Raw genomic sequence first — 24,242 nt, forward strand, 5'->3', positions numbered from 1 at the left:
TTTTGTGACTTCCAATCTAAAAACAAAAATCCTAGGGGCGCCTGGATGGCTCAATTGGTTAAGTGTCTGCCTTAGGCTTGCGTCATAATCCCAGGATCCTGGGATGGAGCCCCATGTCCCGCTCTCTGCTCAGCAGGGAGCCTGCCTCTCCCTCTCTCTCTGCCTGCTGCTGCTCTGCCTGCGAGTGCGTGTGCATGCGCTCTGTCAAATAAATAAATAAATCTTAAATAAAAAATAAAATCCTATAGAAAGACTGCATTTTTTCCCTCCACCTCCTTCCTCCAGATTACCTGCATTTTCTTTTTTGAAAACTGAGGATTTAGCTAAAGTACAGCTTTAATTCTTTAGGGAAATGCTCTAAAGGAAAATAATATCCCCATACTTGGAGAACAAAAACTTTTTGTATATATCAATATATTCTACCATTAGGGCTTATAATACTATAATAATGCCCAGCTGATTTTTTTCAAACTCAAACAAAAAAATACATGTTCAGTAATAGTGTATCAAAAATTTTACCTTCACCACAAAGGAGAAATCAAAAGATTTTATAAACACCAACATCAAAAATCACTGTCTAGAAATGTGTGAGGCTTAAAAATATACCTCATTTCAAGAAGCAAAGGATTTAGCTCAGCCTAAAGTTACTCAGAAAGGTAAGAAAAATCAACTCTTATGGTATGGTTAAAGAATAAACATCATCCTACAGGGACCATTAAACTAGGAGGGACAGTTCATATCACAGACAAAAAGTAAGGAACATTAGAACTACGTATCTAAAATGACTTAACAGTCTCCCCAAATTTTTTGTTAGTATCATTCCTGATAACACATCTTTCAAGAATGCAACACATTCCTATCCACCTCTTTTCCCTTTCTGTGGCATGTAATCAAACAGGCTGAACACAAGAAAATCACCATATACTAACTATAGTATACCTTCACAGAATCAAAACTGAAAATAATCATTGCATTCCCAGTAATTCACAGAGGGAGAGGAGAAAGTGTTCTGTTAATGGTTACTGTATAAGCAAAATTCATTAATGAGTCATCATTTCTTTTAATGAAAACCATTTTCATCTCTAACCTAAGGAAATACGCAAAAAAAAAACCTTCTAAATACTGACCTGCCAAGGTGCTCGTATGTCGAAATGCTCTGACTTGGGAGTCAGACAATCCTGTAAGAAGTGAAATGACTGTATCCATCATGTACTCATCATATATGATACTATATTGACACTGCCGTACTAACACGCCAATGAATTCACAAAAACTGGATTTGAACTTCTTCCACTGAGGACCAGCCATAGTAAGTGGATAGTCTCCACTATCCTAAAACAAAAATTTTAAACAGTAATTTCATTTAAGACACATGATTTGACAAAATTTTGCTTGTTTATGAAATACTCTAGGCAGAAGCTGAAAAGACTACTTTACCCCACCTTTCTTCTCCAATAAATCCTCAAAGTAGGAAGGAGTTACTTTTGAACAGTTCTGCTCTTTAAGACCAAAATGGATATTATGAATTCAATTTAACCAATAAAAATATATGCTAATTACTCAAAGTTAAAAATAAAAAGCTTCCCTCATCAAAGCAAAATATTATACTGATAAACAAAGATATACTCATTGAATTTCCTTAAAACAAAAGCCTAACAAAAGCATACCAAAACCAAACCAAAGTTATATTTTTAAATGGATTCAAAACAATGAAATCATATTTTCAACCAGTCTGATGTTATGATTTATAAATAATCAAAAGATTACAATGTATATTTTCATTACCCTCAAGGACTAGTGGACAGACATAAACAATGACATAACTTATTTTTAAACAATGACATAATTTTAAAACGAAATGGAGGTGCACCTGGGTGGCTCAGTCATTAAGTGTCTGCCTTCAGCTCAAGTCATAATCCCAGGGTCCTAGGATCGAACACCACACATCGGGATCCCTGCTCAGTGGGAAGCCTGCTTCTCCCTCTCCCACTCCCCCTGCTTGTGTTCCCTCTCTGTCTCTGTCAAATAAAATCTTAAGAAAAAAAAAGAAATGGAAATATAGCTATATAGACTGGAAACACTAGTACTTAAGTATTCTGCTATACAGAGATGAGGCATTCTCCAATGAATTACACTGAAAATCCCCATAAACCATTAAAAACAAATCCTTAAGTGGGGTGCCTGAGTGGCTTAGGGGTTGACCTTTGGTTTTGTCTCATAGGTTGTGGGCTAGAGCCCCATGTCAGGATACGTGCTTAGCAGGGAGTCTGCTTGAGAGTCTCTCCCTCTGCCCCTCTCCCCACTCACTCTCTCTCTAAATAAATTAAATCCCCCCCAAAAAACCAAATCCTTAAAAATAAAAAGGGCAATACTACACAGAACCTCTAAAGGCAAGAGTTGCTTTGAAGGGTATTCTGGAGACTTAAGATCATTTTATCAATAGAGTTTACCAATTTTTTAAGCCACTATATATATATGCCTGCTCTCTCTCTGTCAAATAAATAAAATCTTTTATAAAATCTATATATAAAAGATTTTATTTATTTGACAGAGAGAGAGCAGGCATAAAAGCAGGGAGAGCAGAGGGAGAGGGAGAAGTCTGCTCCCCGCTGAGCAGGGAGCCCAACGTGGGGCTCTATCCTAGGACCCTGGAATTATGACCTGAGACGAAGACAGTCACTTAACCAGCTGAGCCACCCAGGGGCATCCCAGCCATTTTTTATTTTTTTAAGTAGGAGAATGGTCGAGTTTCATTCTTCTGTATATAGCTGTCCAATTTTCCCAGCACCACTTGGTGGCTTGAGACAACAGAAATTTGTAGCATTATTTACAATTGTCAAAAGGCAGAAACAACCTAAGTGTCCACTGATGGATGAATGGATAAACAAAATGTATATACATACAACTGAATATTATTCAGCCTTAGAAAGGCAGAAAATCCAGATACATGCTGTGACATGGGTGAAACTTAAAGGCATTATACTAAGTAAAATAAACCAGACACCAATCAATCAATCAATATAAGTAGGGGCCCCTGGGTGACTCAGCTCGTTAAGTGTCTGACTCTTGGTTTCAGCTCAGGTCATGATCTCAAAATCCTGGGACTGATCCCCATGTCAGGCTCCCCACTCAGTGGGGAATCTGCTTCCCCTTTCTCCATGCCCCTCCCAGCTGCTCTCTCTCACTTAAATAAAATCTTTTTAAAAATAAATAAATAAACTCTATGCCCACTATGGGGCTTGAACTCATGACATGAGAGAGAATCACATGCTCTACCAACTGAGCCAGCCAGGCATTATTATTTTTGTCATTAGAGCAATTTTCTTTTTAATTTTAAGTCATGCCACATGTAAGCTGAACTATTATTTCTTATTTGAGAATAGGATCTTAATATTCTACAAAAAGGATTTCTTCCATATTCTCTGAATCTTTTAGTGACTACACTGAAATGCATCATCTTAATTATCTTAATTATCTGCAACTTTGTTTGCTTATACTTTCAAATCAGATCTCAGGATTCTTAAATAGCTGTTTCCTTTTGGTAAGAAGGTTCTCACTAAAACATTTAATATTAGTAGGTCAATAAAACAGTCATGTTCCCTGCCCCCTGCTGCCCTTTATCCATAGTTTCACTTTCCACATTCTAGTGACCCCATGGTCAACCTCCATCTGAGAGCAGATGATCCTCCTAAGGTGTAGTCAGAAGAAGGTCAACAGTAGCCTAAAACTATGTCACAAGGCCTATGTCATTCACCTCACTTCATCTCATCATGCAGGTATTTTATCATCTCACATCATCACAAGGGTGAGAACAGAAGATATTTTGACAGAAACTACATTCACATAATTTTTTACAGTAGAGTATTAAATTGTTCGGTTTTATTATTGTTGTTAATCTCTTATTATGTCTAATTTATAAATCAAACGTTATCATGGGTTACGTACACACAGAAAAAAAAACAGAATATATAGGGTTTACTACTATTTGTCGTTCTAGTCATCCACTGGAGATCTTGGAATGTATCCCCCGAGGATTGGGGGGGGCCTACTGTAATACCATTACTCATAATTACCTCTCAAGTACTTGTGACTGATTAATAGCACTTAGCGATCATCAAAGCCTTTTAAACAACTCTTGTCTATCTTTTAGAATGATCACTGAAGGCTCCTTCATCAGAGTAAGAAAAAAATGATAAAGTAAAACTCAAATGGGATAAGAGTTCCTACTTGAAAATTCACAGTGACAAGTTTTGAAGAGTGAAGCTGCTGCTGCTAGAATGCAGCTGTGAACAAACAAAAATCTCTGCCCTGAAGGAGCTCAGATTTTAGTAAATCTAAATGTCTTTATGAGTAACAATACTTCAAAGGCATCACTGTGATAACGGATTCACTCAAGTCTAAGCTACTATTTTTTATTTGTATTGTTTTTATTACTCATACTTGAACATAAAGGAGATTTTTTTTTAATTTTTTTTTAATTTATTTGACAGAGATCACAAGTAGGCAGAGAGGGAGGCAGGGAGAGAGAGAAAGGAAGAAGCAGGCTCCCTGCTGAGCAGAGAGCCCGATGCGGGGCTCGATCCCAGGACCCTGGGATCATGACCCCAGCCGAAGGCAGAGGCTTTAACCCACTGAGCCACCCAGGCACCCCAAGGAGATATCTTTTTTAAAAATTTTGTTTTCAAGTAATTCTCTATCTACACCCAATGTGGGGCTCGAACTCACAAACCCAGATCAAGAGTCACATGCTCCACTAACTGAGCCAGCCAGATGCTCCCATAAAGGATATTTTAAATAATTACATGTAGAGAGTGGACCATTAAACAACATGGGTTTGAACAGTACAGGTCCACTTATATACAGATTTTCTCCAATAAATATACCTACAGTACTGTAAATTTATTTTCTCTTCCTTATGATTTTTTTAAAAGATTTTATTTATTTTTTTGAGAGAGAGACAGTGAGAGACAACATGAGCGAGGAGAAGGTCAGAGGGAGACAGAGACTCCCCATGGAGCTGGGAGCCTGATGCGGGACTCGATCCCGGGACTCCAGGATCATGACCTGAGCTGAAGGCAGTCGCTTAACCAACTGAGCCACCCAGGCGCCCCCTTATGATTTTCTTAATAACGTTTTCTTTTTTCCAGCTTACTTTATTCTAAGAATAAGTATGTAATACATATAACATACAAAATGTTTGTTAATCACTGTTTATCGGCAAAGCTTCTAGTGAAAAGTAAGCAAGCTATTATAGTAGTTAAGGCGGGGGGGGGGGGGGAGCCAAAGTTACATGCATATTTTTGACCACGTTGGGGGGGGGCGGTAAGCATCCCTAACCCTCATGCCATTTAAGCATTAACATTATAGTCCTTTGCCTAAGCTACCTATTACCCAAATATTGACCAAATCTATCTTTAACAATATTCCAAGACATGTTCTTAGGCACTAAATTGTACTGAAGTTTTAATTTTTTGACAATAACAATAATAGCTACCATTTATTAAGTTCTTATTATATACCAGGCACTGTAAAATGCTAATAAAGTTTTCAAACATTACTCATTTAAATCCACAACAGGCTTATGAAAGAAGTATTTTTAGCCAAGAGTATTATTCACAGATGATAAAACCAATGCTAAGACAACAACTTGCCCAAGGTCACTCCTCATCATTTGATTCAATGTGATGCCAAAGCTGTTATCCATTAACACTAATACTCAGAATTTAAGAATACTTTTAAGGTTATATCAAGATCAACATGCATAAAATTATCAAAACATTAGGGTAATAAGTTACCTCATCAAACTCTTCAGTCATTTTTCGAATTATTTCAGAGTTCTGCATATGTCTAAACATTTCTGCTGTGACAACTCCTGAAATTTGCAAGTGTAAGAAGTTAATATACATTGTAGAATGAATAAAATAAAGAGAATTTCTAAGTCACTCTCTTACACTGTTAGTCTCCATCACATTCCTACCTGACCTTAATCGACTCTTGCCTACAATATGTATACTGGCTTAGTCCCTTTTAATATAATACACGTTATCAAGGGTTAGGCAGCACCCAGGATAACAATTAAAACTTTAAGGATATACCTGAAGACAAGAAAAAGAGTGATAGGTAAAGTTCACCCTAGCTAGGTTTCTTTGTTAAGCATTACTACACACACACACACACACACACACACACACACACACACACACGACAACTACATCCAATCATCCTCTAAAAGGGCTTCAAATAAACATAAACAGTAAGTTGTAGTTTCCATTCATCCATAATCTAGCTGCAAGTTTAAATAAAGAATAACAAAAACAGGAAGGAAGGGAAGGAGGGAGGAAAAAATAAAAACTATTAAAGATAGTACATAAGAAAAGCCCTAATGAGTGACAATGCCAATAAAGGCCACGGGTCAGAACTAACTAACTAAATAAATAAATAAGCATAAGTCAGGTGTTTCACAGAAAAGGAATCTGATAAGGATATTTAGAATTTCAAAGGAAGATGGGAAAGGGGAAGAAGAAGGATACACATTATAAGAAGTGAAAGTTAGCCAGGTAGAGATCAAATATCAGAAAAGGGATTTCTAGAAGAAATTATGAGTAGGAGACAATACAAGAAAAAATATACGTGAATTTCCACTGATAGGGTAACTGATTATTTTAAAATAGAAACTGGATGCTCAAAGCTGGATTTCTATTGCTGGATTACTTATTCCTTGCCAATCTTATTACTACTATGAATACCATAAATACGAGGCAGGATCTATAACCCTGGCTTTACTGATGAGGAAATAAAAGCTAAAGCCAAGAGAAGTTAAATACCTTGTCTGAGATTATTCATCTACATCATGATGCCACCCCCAAGTAAGATCAACTTCTAGTGGTGCTGTGAGGAGTCTGCCCTTACCACATTAAAGAACTACATGATTGTTTTAAGATATTAACAGATCTGGAAGAAGGCACCATTTCCCTTGCTAAAGAAGCAGCACTCTCAAATACCTTTTGAAGGGTTAATTTTAATCAAGTGACGGATATATCTTCTGAACCTTCCTGTACTTTACACCCAGGTGTTATAAACTTGGCAAAGCTATAGAAGGACAAGTTACTCAATCCCTGAAACAATTTCTACAAAATAAATATGTATATAGCAGTAAATCTCAAAGCAAACATACTGCATACATTTTGACAACTGTCCCATTTCTAAAGCTCCTCCCTCATCTCAGACCATTTAACAGCCAGAAACCCAAAAATAAGCAGAAAAAAAAAAAAACAGCTGTCACAAATTCCATGCATGTAACTCCTGGGGCAGGTGTGAAGGTGCCATTAAGACACCACGTGTGAGCCCCATGCCTTGAAATTATAGCAGACCTGAAGGGAGACTGCTAAAAACTGGCAAAATGAAAAGTGGCAGGTGACCAGGAAAGAAGAAACAAACACTGGTCACAGACTGAGCAAACCACAAAGCAGTCTGGAACCAGTCAGTGTAGAGTCAAACGTCCCTCCACACCTCAACAGCTGCTGAAGGCAAAAATTCAGTAAAATAACTGATGCTCGCAATGACAATCCTCAGCCCAAAAGAAAAAGCCTAAAGTACAGCACATATAAAGATGTTTCTAAAAGAATTCAATCAAAATAATTCTAAGTATGTTTTGAAAGTAATGACCTTAACTTTGATTAGATGATAAATTCTCCTTTATGGAGTTTTCTTGATTCATTATGACAGTGTTTAAATCTACCTGATAATTTAAATTTCCAACACTTTCAATTTTTAAAAATCCGGACAACGTGGTATATGACAAAGTACATCCAAAGGTTCAGTTGGCAAGCTCCTGATTCACAAAACAGAATGGTGCCAGGAAAGGAAACAATCTGATAAAGGAAAAACGTTCTGACTATAGCCTTGTTTTAAAATTACAATTCAGAAGCCCAACTAGGAAACTAAAACTGACCAAACTACAGTATGAACAAGGAAGACTGAAGATAGAAGTCAGAATTTCAGCTCATCGAGTTATTTCTGGCACCTGTTCAGTTGTTCTGCAATCAACCTTCTACTTTCACAGAATCTGAAGAGAAAGGACATGGTCCTTGGTTACACAATACAACTAACAGGTACCTGATTCCTTCTACTCCAGAAAAATAGACCAGACACAGACAAAATAAAAATAATACCAGTATATCCTCTTTTTCAAAGTGTTAATCTGATTCACCATATTGTCATTACTACATTTCTTTTGAGCAGAGTCAATCAAATTTTCTATATTGATTTGAAGCTACCTCTAGCTAAGAAGTCAAATTAGGCAACTCTCTGTACTCGAAGGTTTAAAATTCTCTAAAAAGTTCTCAAAAAAATTTTTTTTCTCAAAACTGACCATATTAATGGCATTATGCAGATCAGACTCAAGAAATTAATATATTTGTCTATCAGGCTTCACATACATAATATCTAGTATGCATGCTGCAATGAATGTTGTGATCAACCTCAAATAAAATGTATCAGTTCATAAAATATTATATGGAATTGCTAAATCATGATATTATACACCTGAAACTAATATAACACTGTATGTTAACTACACTGGAATCAAAATAAAATTTTAAAAACCTAACTGAAAGAAAATCTTTATATACAGTCAGATTATCTAAATTTTACACTGAGCAGTGTAATTTTAAGAGTTAGGATTTTAATCCTATGCTACCTGGGAGAAAAAAGTAATGTGGAAAGAATGTAACTCAATTTATTTTCAATAAAATGTCACTGAATCAAAGTTAAAAAAATTAAAAACTCTTTTTAAAAATGTTACTTGTTTTACAATTCCAGTAACAGTATTTTTGAAGTATTACTGTAGAATCAAAGCAGTAGACATAAATAAATTGCTTCCTGAGATTCTTTTTACAGATTTGTTTAAATCATTCTTCACCATCTTAACTTCTGAGATCTATTTTTAAGCAAACTTCCCTCCTTCTGATTTCTGATGTACATGTTTTTGGTGCCACTTTCATAAAAAAAAATGTAATACTCTTGGGAAACTCTAGCATTTATTTTCCTGGACATCTTCTTAAATTTCAAGGATGGACCAAGTATTAGGGAGAAACAAAATAGATAAAATTTGTCCATGATTTTGTCTGAATCATTTACTGATTCAGATCAAGATGTATGACACCACCCCAACTTACCTAATTGTGTCCCCCTGCTCAATGTCTGCACTATATATTTTTGCCCCAGGCAAGACACTACTGTATTTTATATTTTCCCCACTCATACTTGAAAATCTTTTTAAATAAAAAGTGAAAACATTTCCAAAAAGACTCCACTCCAAAACTTCTCTACTTTTTAAGAAAAAAACTAGAAATTTCACCAGAAATTTCACTACTTAACTTAGTTACTTACCTACCTACTTACTTAGTTACTGTCATTCATGGCACTTTTAAACTCCCTATACTTTACAATTCCCTGTCACTTGAACTTGTACCTCTTCGTTATCTTCCTCCTCCCATTTTAATCCATTTCTTTGGTCCTAAAACCAGATGCTGAAAGTGGGAAATGTATCTAATAAAAGTAATAGACGTTATAAATTGCAAAGCTTTTAGTTAATTTTTACACATGAACACACAACTATCTCAACAGAGTTTCTTTCTTTGTTCTTTGCTCCTTCTTCCTTATACATTCTGTATGATTATAACGCAAACAATTCCATATCTTGGCATTATTTTCCATGTAAAGTGCTAATATATATTTAGGTGGGACAAAGAGAGACGATTTCAGAACATTCTGCTTCCAAAATAAATTTATCTTACCTTTACAGCCTGAACACTGAATAAAAAAGTTGATGAGGTCAAGAAGTGCTATATCTCGGTCATGCTTGTATGATTCTATCCAATCATCTACCACCGACTACAGCAGAGAAGGAAAAAAAAAAAAACCATTAGCTTTTGCTAATGTTCTAAGAATTAAGTCTGATTAAAGTCATTAAATCTCAAGATTAAGTAGTATCACATTACTTCAAATTAATACACATTTATTTGTATACTAAAATTTAAAGTTAAATTTTAACAATAAAAGAAAACCAAATTCAGTAAAATAATCACCTGATAACACATAATGATGATCAGTCTTCTGTTTATTTTGCATTAAAAGGAATCTGAAAACTAACTATGGGACCCAACTCTATAAAGTGTACTTATTTCTTAGTGACATTAAGGATATCCTAGAAAAGGTTAAAAATCACACCCATGTTTCTTTTTGACTAAAATAGTGTACTAAATACAAATAACACTTAAATATTAATACTGCAATGGAATGAGAACAAAAATCTTTCTAAAAAGATGTAAATGCCTCTGTCAACGAGAAAATGCAGAACCAAATTTTTTTCAACAATGAGCACTATTGGTCCCATGTTAATAACAAAAGTAAATTAATGGCTAAATAAACATAGTTAAGTAGGACAGTTCATGATCTGTAGACAATTACTCTCCAAATAGATCTACAGAGTCAATGCAATCCCTATTAAAAACCCCGCTGGCTTCTTAGCAGAAACTGGAAAGCTAATCCTAAAATCCTTATGGTAATGCAAGAGATCTAGAATAGTCAAAGCAATCTTGAAAAAGAAGCACAATTGGAAGACTCACATTTCATTATTTCAAAACTTACTAGAAACTACAGTAATCAAGACAGTACTGGCTTAAGGACAAAAGTATAGATAAATATAATAAAAATGCAAATCAAAAATAAACTCTCATATTTATGGTTACTTGATGTTTGACAAGGATGCCAAGACAATTCAATGAAGAAAGACTAGTCTTTTCAACAATCGGTGCTGGGACAACTGGCTATATGCATGCAAAAGAATGAAGTTGGGAGTGCCTGGATAGTTCAATAGGTCAGTTAAATGTCTGACTCAACTTGAGCTTAGGTTATGATCTCAGGGTTTTGAGATCAAGCCCCTCATGGGGCTCCACACTGGGTATGGAGCCTGCTAAAGATTCCCTCTCCACCCTCTCCCTCTGCCCCTCTCCCTGCTCATTCTCTCTCTCTCTCTCTCAAATAACGAAATCTTTTTAAAAATTTTTTAAAAAGACTGTAGTTGGACCCTATCTCATACCATAAATAACACTTAAAATGGATCAGAAACTGAAATATAACAGCTTAAACTATAAAACACGTTAAGTCTTCATAACCATATGTTAAGCAAAGTACTCTTAGATATTAGACTAAAAGCACAAGACAAAAGAAAAAATGAATTTCATTTAATCATAAAAGTTTTGTTTCAAAAGACTCCATCAAAGATGAGAGAAGCAACCCACAGAATAGGAGAAAACATATGCAAATCATATATCTGATAAAGCACTGGTGCTCAAAATATAAAGGCATATCTCGGTTTACTGCACTTCACTGCGCTTCACAGAGAGAGAAGGAGAGAGAGAGAAAGAGAGAGAGGGAGAGAGTGTGTGTGTGTTTGTGTGTATTACAAGCCAAAGGTTTGTGGCAACCCTGTGTCAAGCAAGTCAATCAGAGCCATTTTTTCAGCAGCAGGTGCTCACCATGTTGTCTCTGTCACATTTGGTAATTCTCTCAACATTTTAAACTCTTTCATTGTATTTATTAATGGTAATCTGGGATCAGAGATCTTTGATGTCACTATTGTAGTTGTTTTGGGGCACCACGAATCGTACCCATATAAGACAGCAAACTTAATAAATGTTGTGTGTGTTGGGATTCCCCCACCTCTCCCTCTCCTCAGACCTCCCTATTCCCCGAGTTAACTGGGAATAGTATTAACAGATTAACAGATAACAGTGTTAAAATTAGGCCAATTAATAACCCCACAATGAGCTCCAAGTGTTTAAGTGAAAGGAAGAGCTGCATATCTCTCACTTTAAATCAAAAGCTAGAAAATGATTATGCTTACTGAGGAAGGCATGTGGAAAGCCAAGACAGGCCAAAAGATAAGCCTCTTGAGCCAAACAGCCAAGTTATAAATGCAAAGGAGAAATTCTTACAGAAAATAAAGTGCTGTTCAGTGAACACGTGATGACAATGAAGTGAAACAGCCTTATTGCTATATGGACAATGTTTTAGAGATATGAATAAAAGAATCAAACCAGCCACAACACAGCCTTTAAGCCAAAGCCTAATCTGGAACAAGGCTCCCAACTTTTCAATTCTTTGAAGGCTGGGAGAGGTGAAGAAAAATGCAGAAGGAAAACCTGAAGCTAGCAGAAGTTGGTTCATGAAGTTTAAGGAAAGAAGGAGTCTTCTTTATATCGAAGTGCAAAGTGAGGGCGCCTGGATGGCTCAGTGGTTTAAAGCTTCTGCCTTCGGCTCAGGTCATGATGGGATCAAGCCCCACATCGGGCTCTCTGCTCCACAGGGAGCCTGCTTCCTCCTCTCTCTGCCTGCCTCTCCACCTACTTGTAATCTCTGTCAAATAAATAAAATCTTTTAAAAAAAAAAGTGCAAAGTGAAATAGTAGTAAATGCTGATGTAGAAGCTGGAGTAAGTTATCCAGAAAACTAGATAAGATAATTAACCAGGGTGGCTACACAACAATAAATTTTCAATGTAGACAAAATAGGCTTATATTGGAAGTAGATGCTATGACTTTGATAGCTGGAGGAAGTCAATTCCTGTCTTCAAAGCTTCAAAGAACAGACTGACTCTCTTGTCAGGGACTTAATGCAACTGATTAAACTGAAGCCAGGGCTCATTTACCATTACAAAAATCCTAGAGCCCTTAAGAATTATGCTGAATCTACTCTGCCTACGCTCTACAAATCAAACAACAAAGACTGGATAATAGTCTATTTACAACATGGCTTACTGAATATCTGAAGCCCATTTCCAAACCCACTACTCAGAAGAAAAAGATTCCTTTCAAAATATTACTGTTACTGACAATACACCTGGTCACTCAAGAGCTCTGATGGAGATGTACAATGACATTCATGTTGTTTTCATGCCTACTAACAAAAAAATCCATTCTGAAGCCCATGGTTAAAGGAGTAATTTCAACTTTCAATTCTTCTTATTTAAGAAATACATTTTCACAAGGCTATATACATAGCCTTACATGGTGACTCCTCCATGGATATGGGCAAAGTCAACTGAAAAACTTCTATAAATGATTCATCATTCTAGATTCCATTTAGAACATTCATGATCCATGGGAAGAAGTCAAACTATCAACATTAGCAGGACTTTAGAAGAAGCTGATGGTAACTCTAATAGATGACTTTGAGGGCTTCATGACTTTCAATGGATGTGGTAAAAATTTCACTACAGATGTGGTAGAAAATAGCATAAGAACTACAATTATAAATGGAGCCTAGGGGCACCTGGGAGGCTCAGTCGGTTAAGCGTCTGCCTTCAGCTTGGGTCATGATCCCAGGGTCCTGGGATGGAGCCCCACGTCGGGCTCTCTGCTCAGTGGGGAGCCTGCTTCTCCCTCTCCCTCTGCCTGCAGCTCCCCCTGCTTGTGCTCTCTCTGTCAAATAAATAAACAAAATCTTTTAAAAAAAAGAAATGCAGCCTAAAGATGTGAATGAATTGCTGAAATCTCATGATAAAACTTTTAACGGATGAGGAACTACTTTTTATGGATGATCAAAGAAAGTGATTTCTTGAGGAGGAATCTACTCCAGGTGAAGATGCTGTGAAGATTGTTGAAATAACATCAAAGGATTTAGAATATTACATCAACTTGGATGATAAAATAGCAGGAGAGTTAGAGAAGACTGACTTCAATTTTGAAAGAAGTTCTAATGTGGGTAAAATGCTATCAAACAGTATCTCATACTACAAAGAAACCAACTGTGAAAAGGCATCTATCATTGCGGCAAACTTCATTGTTGTCTTATTCTAAGAAATTGCCATTGCCACCCAAACCTTCAGCAAACACCACCTCCATCAGTCAGCAGCCATCAACACTGAGGCAAGATCCTTCACCAGAAAAAAGATTACAACTCACTGTAAGCTCAGATAATTAGTATTTTTTAGCAATAAAGTATTTTTTTATTTAAGGTATATACAGTTCAGACATAATGCTGTTGCACACTTAACAGACTACAGTATAGTGTAAACATAACTTTTATAGGAATTGGGATACCAAAAAAATTCATCTGACTTGCTTTATTGTGGTATCTGCTTTAGTGAAGTGGTCTAAAATCCAACTCACAGGACCCCTGAGGTATGCCTACATCAAGAACTCTTGCAATTTAGTAATTTTTAAAAAATATTTTTATTTATTTATTTGACAGAGATCACAAGTAGGCAGAGAGCAGGCAGAGAGAGAGGAGGAAGCAGGCTCCCTGCTAAGCAGAGAGCCCGATGTGAAGCTCAATCCCAGGACCCTGAGATGGTGACCTGAGCCGAAGGCAGAGGCTTAACCCACTGAGCCACCCAGGCTCATGAAGTTTAAGGAAAGGGACTTAAGAGCAATTCAATAATTTTTAAAAGCCAAGTAATCTAATTAAAAATACAAAGATTCTGAATATAATTCTTTATAGAAGACATACAAATAGCCATTAGCTCATCAAAAGATGCTCAAAACTGGCCACCAAGGAAATGGAAATCAAAAGTAAAATTAAGACACCTCTTGGGAAACCTGAGTAGCTCAGCCCATTAAACATCTACCTTCAGCTCAGGTTATGATCCTGGGATTGAGCCCCACACTGGGCTCCCTGCTTATTGGGGAGCCTGCTTCTCCCTCTCTCTCTGCTGCTCCCCCTGCCTGTGCTCTCTCCCTCTCTCTCAAGTAAATAAATAAAATCTTTAAAAAAATAAAAAAGGTTTGGGGCCCCTGGGTGGCTCAGTTGTTAAGTGTCTGCCCCCAGCTCAGGTCATGATCCCAGGATCCTTGGATCAAGCCCCAGATCAAGCCCCACATTGGGCTCCCTGCTTGGCGGGAAGCCTGCTTCTCCCTCTCCCACTCCCCCTGCTTGCACCCCCTCTCTCGCTGTCTCTCTGTCAAATAAATAAATAAAATCTTTAAAAAAATAAATGAAACAAAAAAGGTTAAACAGTTACCATATGATCCTACAACTCAACTCCTAGATATATAATACCCAGGAGAAATGAAGACATATGCTTAAAAAAAAAAAAAGACTTGTATAAGAATACCTGTAATAGCATTACTCACAATACCCAACAAGTAGAACCAAAGCAAATATGCATCAGAAGATGAACGGATAAACAAAATGGGAGTATTATTTGGCAATAAAAAAGAATGAGATTATAATACATACCACAATATGGATGAACCTTGAAAACATTATGCCAAGTCAAAGAAACCACTGATAAAGGACCGCATATTGAATGAATCATATATATGAAATGTCCAGAATGGGCAAATTTATAAAAACTACATTAGTGGTAGCCTAGACCTGGGACAGGCACAAAGTTTCCTTCTGGGATATTGAAAAATATTTTAAAATTAGACTTGGTGTTGGCTACACAACTCTATGAATATACTAAACACAACTGAATTTACATTTTATTTTTTTTTTAAGATTTTATTTATTTATTTGACGGAGAGATCACAAGTAGGCAGAGAGGCAGGCAGAGAGAGAGAAAGGGAAGCAGGCTCCCTGCTGTGCAGACAGCCCGATGCGGGGCTGATCCCATGGGATCCCAGGATCCCATGATCCCTGGGATCATGACCCGAACCGAAGGCAGTGGCTTAACCCACTGAGCCACCCAGGTGCCCCTGAATTTACATTTTAAAAGGGTGAATTTTGTGGTATGTGAATTGTGTTTCAACATAGTATTTTTTTTTTTTAAATAGGACAGAGCTAAAAAAATAAAAAGCAGCACGTGATTCTTTGGGGGATAGAAGAGGAAACCAAACAGCAGATGAAAACTATTTTTAAATAACCAAGTTTTAAAAATTAGGATGACAGGGGAACCTGGGTAGCTCAGTTCATTGAGCATCCCACTCTTGATTTCAGTTCAGGTCATGATCTCTGGGTCCTGAGATGGAGCTGAACTGTGCTCCACACTCAGCAGGAAGTCTACTTGATATTCTTTTCCTCTGCCTCTCCCCCCGTTCTTGCACACACATGCACTCTTTCTCGCTCTAATAAAATAAATACATCTTTTTTTTTTTTAAAGCATCAGGAGGGAAAAATGTTTAAGTTATATACAAATAAATACGAAACCTGGGTATAAACTAAATGAATTATGTGTGCAATCTGATGTACAGAAATGGTGGTGTCATTACAAATTAAAGAAAATAAAAAGGAAATATTATCTAAGAATTACCTGGCTCAAAGAGATTGACTGGAGATCTTCTAAAATTTTACCTAATTTCTAGATTTCAGTCCTTTTCAATATTTGACAATAGCTTATGTATGTAAACTTAAGATTATTCCCAAATATCATACAGGTAAAAAATATCAAAAGAATATATTATGGGACTGTGAGAGTTTTAAAACATGGCCCAAAATGTTTGACACTGCTCTTCAATAAGTGGGGGTCTACATTCCCTTTTCTAGAACTGAAGGCAATAAAAATGATGCTTCCAAGATTAAGTCATGGACCACCATTCCACTTCTGTACTTGGTTCTTGGAGAACAGAGAATCAGATCTCTGCTCAAGACATCTCCAAACCCAGAAGCCATACTGTAGGAAACCCAAGCCACATGCAAAAACCATTTGTAGAGGGGCGCCTGGGTGGCTCAGCGGGTTAAGCCGCTGCCTTCGGCTCAGGTCATGATCTCAGGGTCCTGGGATCGAGCCCCGCATCGGGCTCTCTGCTCAGTGGGGAGCCTGCTTCTTCCTCTCTCTCTGCCTGCCTCTCTGCCTACTTGTGATCTCTCTCTGTCAAATGAATAAATAAAATCTTTAAAAAAAAAAAAAAAGAAAGTAAAGTGTTTTAAAAAAAAAAAAAAAAAACCATTTGTAGATATTCCAGGTAATAGTTCCAGCAGTGCCCAGCCTTCAAGTCACTCCAGATTAGGCACCAAAAATGAATAAAGAAGGCTCCAGGGAAGTATAGTCCTTACCTGTTTATGTAACCTCTGAGCATTAAAAGTATCTCAGGTTAAGGCACAAACCATCACGGATGGGAGCACAGACAATTTCATCCCTATTTAGTTCTGCCTGAATTCTAGACCAAGAGAATCATTAAGCCTAGTAAAATGGCTGTTCCTTTACATCACTAACTTTGGATTGACTTGTTATACAGCAATAGATGACTGGAAGAAGGGCTATTTCAACAATAAAGATATAAAAATACTTAATGAAATCTTACAAAAAAAGATCACCACATCATATTAAAAACTTATTCAAAAAGACCAAATAGAATCTGTACTGGGAATACAAGGCTGCTGTAATAAAAATAATGCAATATAACACATTAAAATATTTTAAAATTTTAATCATCAAGCAGTATGCTAAGAATTTATCCAATAAAATTCAATATATATTATCTAATAGAACTAGGGGCATATGCATGCATGATCCCTTTTTTTTTTTAAAGACTGATTTTTTTTTTGAAGATTTTATTTATTTATTTATTTATTTGACAGAGAGAGAGAGAGAGAGATCACAAGTAGGCAGAGAGGCAGGCAGAGAGAGAGGGGGAAGCAGGCTCCCCGCTGAGCAGAGAGCCCACCACGAGGCTCAAGCCCAGGACCCTGAGATCAGGACCTGAGCCAAAGGCAGAGGCTTAACTCACTGAGCTACCCAGGCACCCCTTTAAAGACCGATTTTTAAAAAAGATTTACTTATTTGTCAGAGAGAGAAAGAGAAAGCACACACGTGCAAGCAGGAAGGGTAGCATGCAGAGGGAGAGGCAGGGATAGGGAGAGGCAAGGATAGGGAAAAGCAGAGAGGCAGGCAGAGAGAGAGGGGGAAGCAGGCTCCCCACTGAGCAGGGAGTCCCGCTTAACAGCAGGAGCCAAAGGCAGACACTTAACCTACTGAGCCACCCAAGTGTCCCAGATCCCTCCTTTCTTAATATATAATAACTATTTTAAAACCAACAGCCAGTCTGATACTTATCCTCACCTCTAATTACTGAAATAGGTATACCCTGGGATTAAAAAAATGAATAATATACAGTCCTTGATCAAGAAATTAATGATCTAGAAGCAAATTCAGACATATGCACACCTATAATACAATATATTAAATGCTATAAGGGAAAGAGAAAAGTAAAAAATATATTCAAGGGGAGAAAGAGACAGAGCCCAAGAATGCTTCTCAACGAGTGACATGTGATTTAAGTTAATCTTTTGTGAAGACTATTCCAGGCAAAGGGAAAAACAAAAAGAAAGGTGGGGGGGGTGTGGAGAGTAGGGTGGAGGCAGAGTACGTACAGTGGCTGGGGAATAGGAAGCACATCATAAAAAAAAATCTGGGCTGGAACTTTTAGATAAGGAAGAACTGTTAGAAGCTTGTAAACAGGAGACTTCCTTGATCAAATTTCGTATTACCAAGATAACACAAGTGGGAGTACACAAAACAAACTGGAGGTTAAGAGTCCATTCAGAGAAATCAGTGGAGAGATACTGTGGACTTTTCACTTTTAAGGGTGAAAAAGAAAAAACAAGTAACACAGAGGTACAATATTAATATATGCCAAACCATAATCAACATAAAAATAAGGAAAAAGTTCATTCTTTAAACAATGAGATACCACTAACAAAACAACTAAATATAAAGCTAAATCCTCACATTTTCTATTAAAAATTTTTGATGAACTGAAAAGTTAAACAAAAACCCTATAGACTAGACAAAAATAGAACAGCCTAATTAGCTGTGGATATAAGTTGAGATTTCTGATGTTAACAAAAATGAAAGATACCAAAAAAAGATTAATGCATTTAACAGCTTAAAATATTATAGAGAAAAAGTATAATATAAAAAGGAAAGTAATGAAATGGTATATATAACGTAACTGAGACAATTTATTCCTTTGATGAAGTTTACCCAAAATGGGAATCAGAGAGAAGGGGATAACTTTCTAAATTAGGGAATGACTAAATAAACCATATCACTATAATATAGTAAGACATTATTTTTAAAAATATTGAATATATATATGAAATAATAATTTAAAACATTAAAGAAATAAAATCTACACCCTCATCACAACTATATAAAATGTAAACCATGTATGACTAAATTAAGGCAAATTCAAATTTTATTTATTTATTTTTAAAGATTTTATTTATTTGACAGAGACAGCTGAGAGGGAACACAGCATGGGGAGTAGGAGAGGGAGAAGCAGGCTCCCTGCTGAGCAAAGAGCCTAATGCTCAATCTCAGGGCCCTGGGTATATTATAACCTGACCTGAAGGCAGTTGCTTAACAACTAAGCCACCCAGGCATCCCCAAATTCAAATTTTAAAAGTCACATTCCTCTGTACAACTGATGATAGCTCAAAAAAACAAACAATTTTTATTTTACATGTAAAAATGTGGCTTATCATTCCCAACTGATACTTAAGAATTTATTTATAAAGCCATACATATCAGATAAGCCCATATTTATAAACAAGATTTGCATTTGTTACTCTCTCATAAGAGAATGTTTAAATGGCTAGTTCTCCATAAATCATTTAATTAATTAAAATTAATTCCCTAAAAAATATTCCCTATGGCTTTTATACAGTAAAAAATAACTTTATTAAGCATGTATATACTTGAGCATAGTGTTTATTCAATTTCTTTAAAACCATAATGGGGGGGGGGGCGCCTGGGTGGCTCAGTGGGTTAAGCCGCTGCCTTCAGGCTCAGGTCATGATCTCAGGGTTCTGGGATCGAGCCCCAGGGAGCCTGCTTCCTCCTCTCTCTCTGCCTGCCTCTCTGCCTACTTGTGATCTCTGTCTGTCAAATAAATAAATAAAATCTTTTTAAAAAATTTTTAAAAAAAGAAATAAAACCATATGGGCTTAGTCTCCACTGTAAAGCCTAAATGCTTCTATTGTCATAAAATTATACAGAAGGAATAAAATTAGGATGATTTGACATGGCTATGACTCTCACTTTTTACTCTTCTGCTAAGAAACAGCACAAGTAACAAACTTTGTAACAGACAACAGTGATCAACATAATTCAGTTCACTAAAGTGGAGAGTGATTATATTAGATCACTCAACCAAGAATTCTATATGGGCAAAGGACTTCATATTTTAATGGCAGACAAATAAATTCAGGGGAAACTGAAATCTCAGTTTACATCAGCGTATTTTTTTAGCAAATAATTTTTTATTATATGCTATTAAAAGAAAATAATGCAGCAGAAAATGACTCAAGACACAGCTTAAAGGTCTTATGTCTGAATATAGACAGATCCCTAGTTTTCCGATGACTTTGTTGCTTTTTTCTATAAGCAAGTGTTAGTTTCTTTTAGTGCAATTAGAAAACTCAGGGATTTTATATAACTCACTAAAGTTTAAAATGAACAAATAAACTGGGAAGAACACAATAAACATTACCTGCATAGCACTCTTGCCCATTTTAACAACTTCAAACAACATCATGTTTTCCACTCCATTCTGTTGGTGATGACCATTCATTCGGTTTGGACCAGAAGGAGGTTTTCCTCCACCATTTCCACCTTTGCCCTTTTCTCCTGGGCCCTTTTTGCCTTTTTTACAAGTCTGCATAAAAATACAAGTTAATTAAGTTATATCATTATCCTTGAAAATTTAAAATAAAGCTACGGCAGAAAGCAGTTAAAAAGGTACATAATTATAATATGTCTAAACCTGACCTAAAGAGGAGTGCCATACACATGTCATAATAAAATGATATGGTTGAGACAGCTTCTTTGTGGCATCAATTTTTTCATTTATAGTACCAGACACCTCACATGACACTGTAGTAAGGAGCACAGCCTCTGCAGACTGACGGACTACATGGGTCCAAAGTTTTACTCCTACTAGCTGAGTGATGTTGGGCAAGTTACTTAACCTTACTGTGCTTCAGAGTTTCTAATTTGTAAAGTGAGGATAAAACTGTGCCTACTCACAGGGTTGCTGCTTTAAGGGGCAGACTGCAGTGGGCAGCAAGAATAACAAAACACTTTATCAAATAAGTAACTCGTACTGAGTTCAAATTTCTAAATTTTAACTACTATTAGTCTTATAAATTACTGCAGTGCACTGATAAAGGAATTCTAAAAAGTATGTGTATCAACCTCATTCATATTCCGGATAAACGAAGGAGAATTCAAATTTTAAAAAATCATGTTCCTCTGTACAACTAGTGATAACTCCACACTCATTTATCAAGAAAATTTAGTTAATGAACACTATGAAAATGAAGCCCCTTTATAAGGAATTTGTCAGTACTGGGGAGTGGGGACTTCATAAATCAGCGAAAAGGCTGCCTACACGCCTCAGTTATAAAATACTTCCCACGGCCTTTTAACTTGTTATATAAAAGCAAGTCATTCCCTAACTCAGAATTCTCATTTCTAAAATGTCAAAGTTGTATTAAATCTTTACAGATTAGGGGCGCCTGGGTGGCTCAGTGAGTTAAGCCTCTGCCTTTGGCTCAGGTCATGATCTCAGGGTCCTGGGATGGAGGCCCGTGTCAAGCTCTCTGCTCAGCGGGGAGCCTGCTTCCCTCTCTTTCTGCCAGCCTCTCTGCCTACTTGTGATCTCTGTCAAATAAATAAATAAAATCTTTAAAAAAAATCTTTACACATTAGAATAGATGATTTCTACATCTCTTTTCAACCTACACATTTCTGTGATTTAGAGCAAGGATCGGCAAACTTTCTGTAAAATACCACACAGTAAATATTTCAGACTTTGCAGGCCACCACATTCCATCTCTGTCACATATTTTTTTTTTAAGGATTTTTATTTTATTTATTTGACGGACGGAGATCACAAGTAGGCAGGGAAACAGGCAGAGAGAGGAGGAAGCAGGCTCCCTGCTGAGCAGGGAGCCCAATGCGGGGCTCTATCCCAGGACCCAGGGATCATGACCTGAGCCGAAGGCAGAGGCTTTAACCCACCGAGCCACCCAGGCGCCCCATCTGTCACATATTCTTTATTTTTACAACCTTTTAAAAATTTAAAAAAAAATTCTTAGATCATGGACACTATAGAAACAGGCCATAGTCTGCATACCGCTGATCTACCGCCAACTCTACACACTTATTTCTACTGACAGCCTGTATGTTTGTATACTTTGTTCCACAGAGGATCCTTCCTCCTTCCTCAAGAGTCCAAAACCACCCTACTCTTAACAACTACCTCAAACTCCTTCCTAACAACTGAAATATATTACTTGTTAATTTACATTGTTTTGTTAATGAGATTCAGTCTTTGTGAACCTAAGTCATTAATTCCTAATTGCAGAATGAAAGGTTATTGTCCCCAGTAAAAGTAATTTCAGAGATAAGGGAGAAAGAAAAGATCAACTACAGAGAGTACACCAGAAAAGTAGAAAATGTTAGTGTTAATTAAATGGAATTATATATTTTCAATTTACCTATCATATGCTTCAATATTCCCTGTTGGTATGGAAAACTAGTACAATTAAAATGGCTCAGTGGATATGCTATGCTAGAAAAAAAAAACAATGTGCAAGGAATGATAATACAGGGAAGTACAAGAAGTAAACATGCTAACCTAGGCACAATCTTGTAGATGAAAAAACATCTCTAAAGCAAGACTATGGGGTCGGGGGATGTTGGGGGGGGCCTGGGTGGCTCAGTGGCTAAGCCTCTGCCTCTGGTCCTGATCCCAGGTTCTGGGATAAAGCTCCACGTGGGACTCCCTGCTCAGTGGGGAGTCTGCTTCTTCCTCTTCCTCTGCCCCAACCCTGCTTCTGCTCTCACCACCTTTCAACCGATGCGGGTTCAAACCCTTTAACCACTGAACTTCTCTGGACCAGTTTCCTATCTATAAAATCAGGAAGTTTTCTAATTCACAGGGTGGTTCAAATATTAAATTAGATAACGTATTTTTTAGCACAGTGCTTGGAACATACATAGCATAGTGTCAAAACGTAGTTACTATGATTATTATTATTATTATTATTATAATAAATCCTTAATCTGAGACCTAATACCTCACTCATAGCAGTGACTATACAACTAAACTGTGGCACAAAAACTTTGGGGAGTCCTCTAGTCAGATGCCACTGTGAGTCTTGTCCCAACTTGTAAATTAAATCAAAGTCAAAAGTACATTTTCAGTTTTGCAAGATGGCTGCAGAATAAGAAAAATTAGTTTTCTAATGGAATACCATATACTACCCACTAGAATTATGACGGTCTTTGGACAGTCATGAGTTAACATTTTATTTATTCACACTTTTGTCTCAAAATGTCTATGTTTTAAGAGACTAAAAACGGATATGAAATTATGAAATATGGATTATGTGAACTCTAAAAATATATGCCAAAGATTAATTAAATAAATTGTATTCCATAGATAAAATGGGGTGCTCTGACACCATTAGAAATGATAGCAAAAATTCACTGACAGGGGGCGCCTGAGTGGCTCAGTGGGTTAAAGCCTCTGCCTTCGGCTCAGGTCCTGATCCTAGTGTCCTGGGATCAAGCCCCACATCAGGCTCTCTGTTCCACAGGGAGCCTGCTTCCTCCTCTCTCTCTCTCTCTCTCTCTGCCTGCCTCTCTGCCTACTTGTGATCTCTGTCTGTCAAATAAATAAATAAAATCTTTAAAAAAAATTCACTGACAGGAAAGCTACTTACAACATACTATTTAGTTTTAAAAGCAAATTAAACAGTTTGCATAGTATGAATCCATTTAAGTAAAAGTCTATGTGCATGTTTACAGACAGGTGTATGTACAAAAGAACGGTTCACAAAATGTTTAAAGATTATCTTACCTCTGTGAGATAGGTTTACAGGGAAATTTACTTTATTGTACAGTTCTGTATTATAGACATCTTTTCTTTTGTTTTTAAGACTTTATTTATTTGTCACAGAGAGAGAGAGCACAAGAAGGGGGACTGGGAGAGGGAGGAGCACGCTCCCCACTGAATAAGGAACCCTGAGGTAGGACTCCATCCCAGGACCCTGGGATCATGACCTGAGCCAAAGGCAGATGCTTAACAGACTGAGCCACCCAGGCATCACTATTACAGACTTTTTTAAAAAGGATTTTATTTATTTGACACAGACAGAGAGAGAGATCACAGGTAGGCAAATAGGCAGGCAGAGAGAGAAGAAAGCAGACTCCCTGCTGAGCAGAGAGAACAATGCAGGAATCCATCCCAGGACCCTGAGATCATGACAATTACAGACTTTTAA

General features: G+C 36.9%; 1 protein-coding gene across 6 annotated transcripts in view; it reads right to left on the reverse strand.

Annotated features, from left to right (window-relative positions):
• Positions 1–24,242, reverse strand: part of STAG2 (stromal antigen 2) — a 143,228-nt gene that overhangs the window by 56,600 nt on the left and 62,386 nt on the right. For all 6 annotated transcript variants that reach the window (XM_047715228.1, XM_047715232.1, XM_047715227.1 and 3 more), the window contains 4 exons: positions 20,441–20,605; positions 9,798–9,894; positions 5,796–5,872; positions 1,128–1,332 (listed from right to left, as the gene is read on the reverse strand). In XM_047715228.1, the coding sequence (XP_047571184.1) occupies positions 1,128–1,332; positions 5,796–5,872; positions 9,798–9,894; positions 20,441–20,605 (544 nt within the window). The remainder of the gene's footprint in view (positions 1–1,127; positions 1,333–5,795; positions 5,873–9,797; positions 9,895–20,440; positions 20,606–24,242) is intronic.

The sequence above is a fragment of the Lutra lutra genome, chromosome X (assembly GCF_902655055.1).
Source record: "Lutra lutra chromosome X, mLutLut1.2, whole genome shotgun sequence".
NCBI classification, from domain to species: Eukaryota; Metazoa; Chordata; class Mammalia; order Carnivora; family Mustelidae; genus Lutra; species Lutra lutra.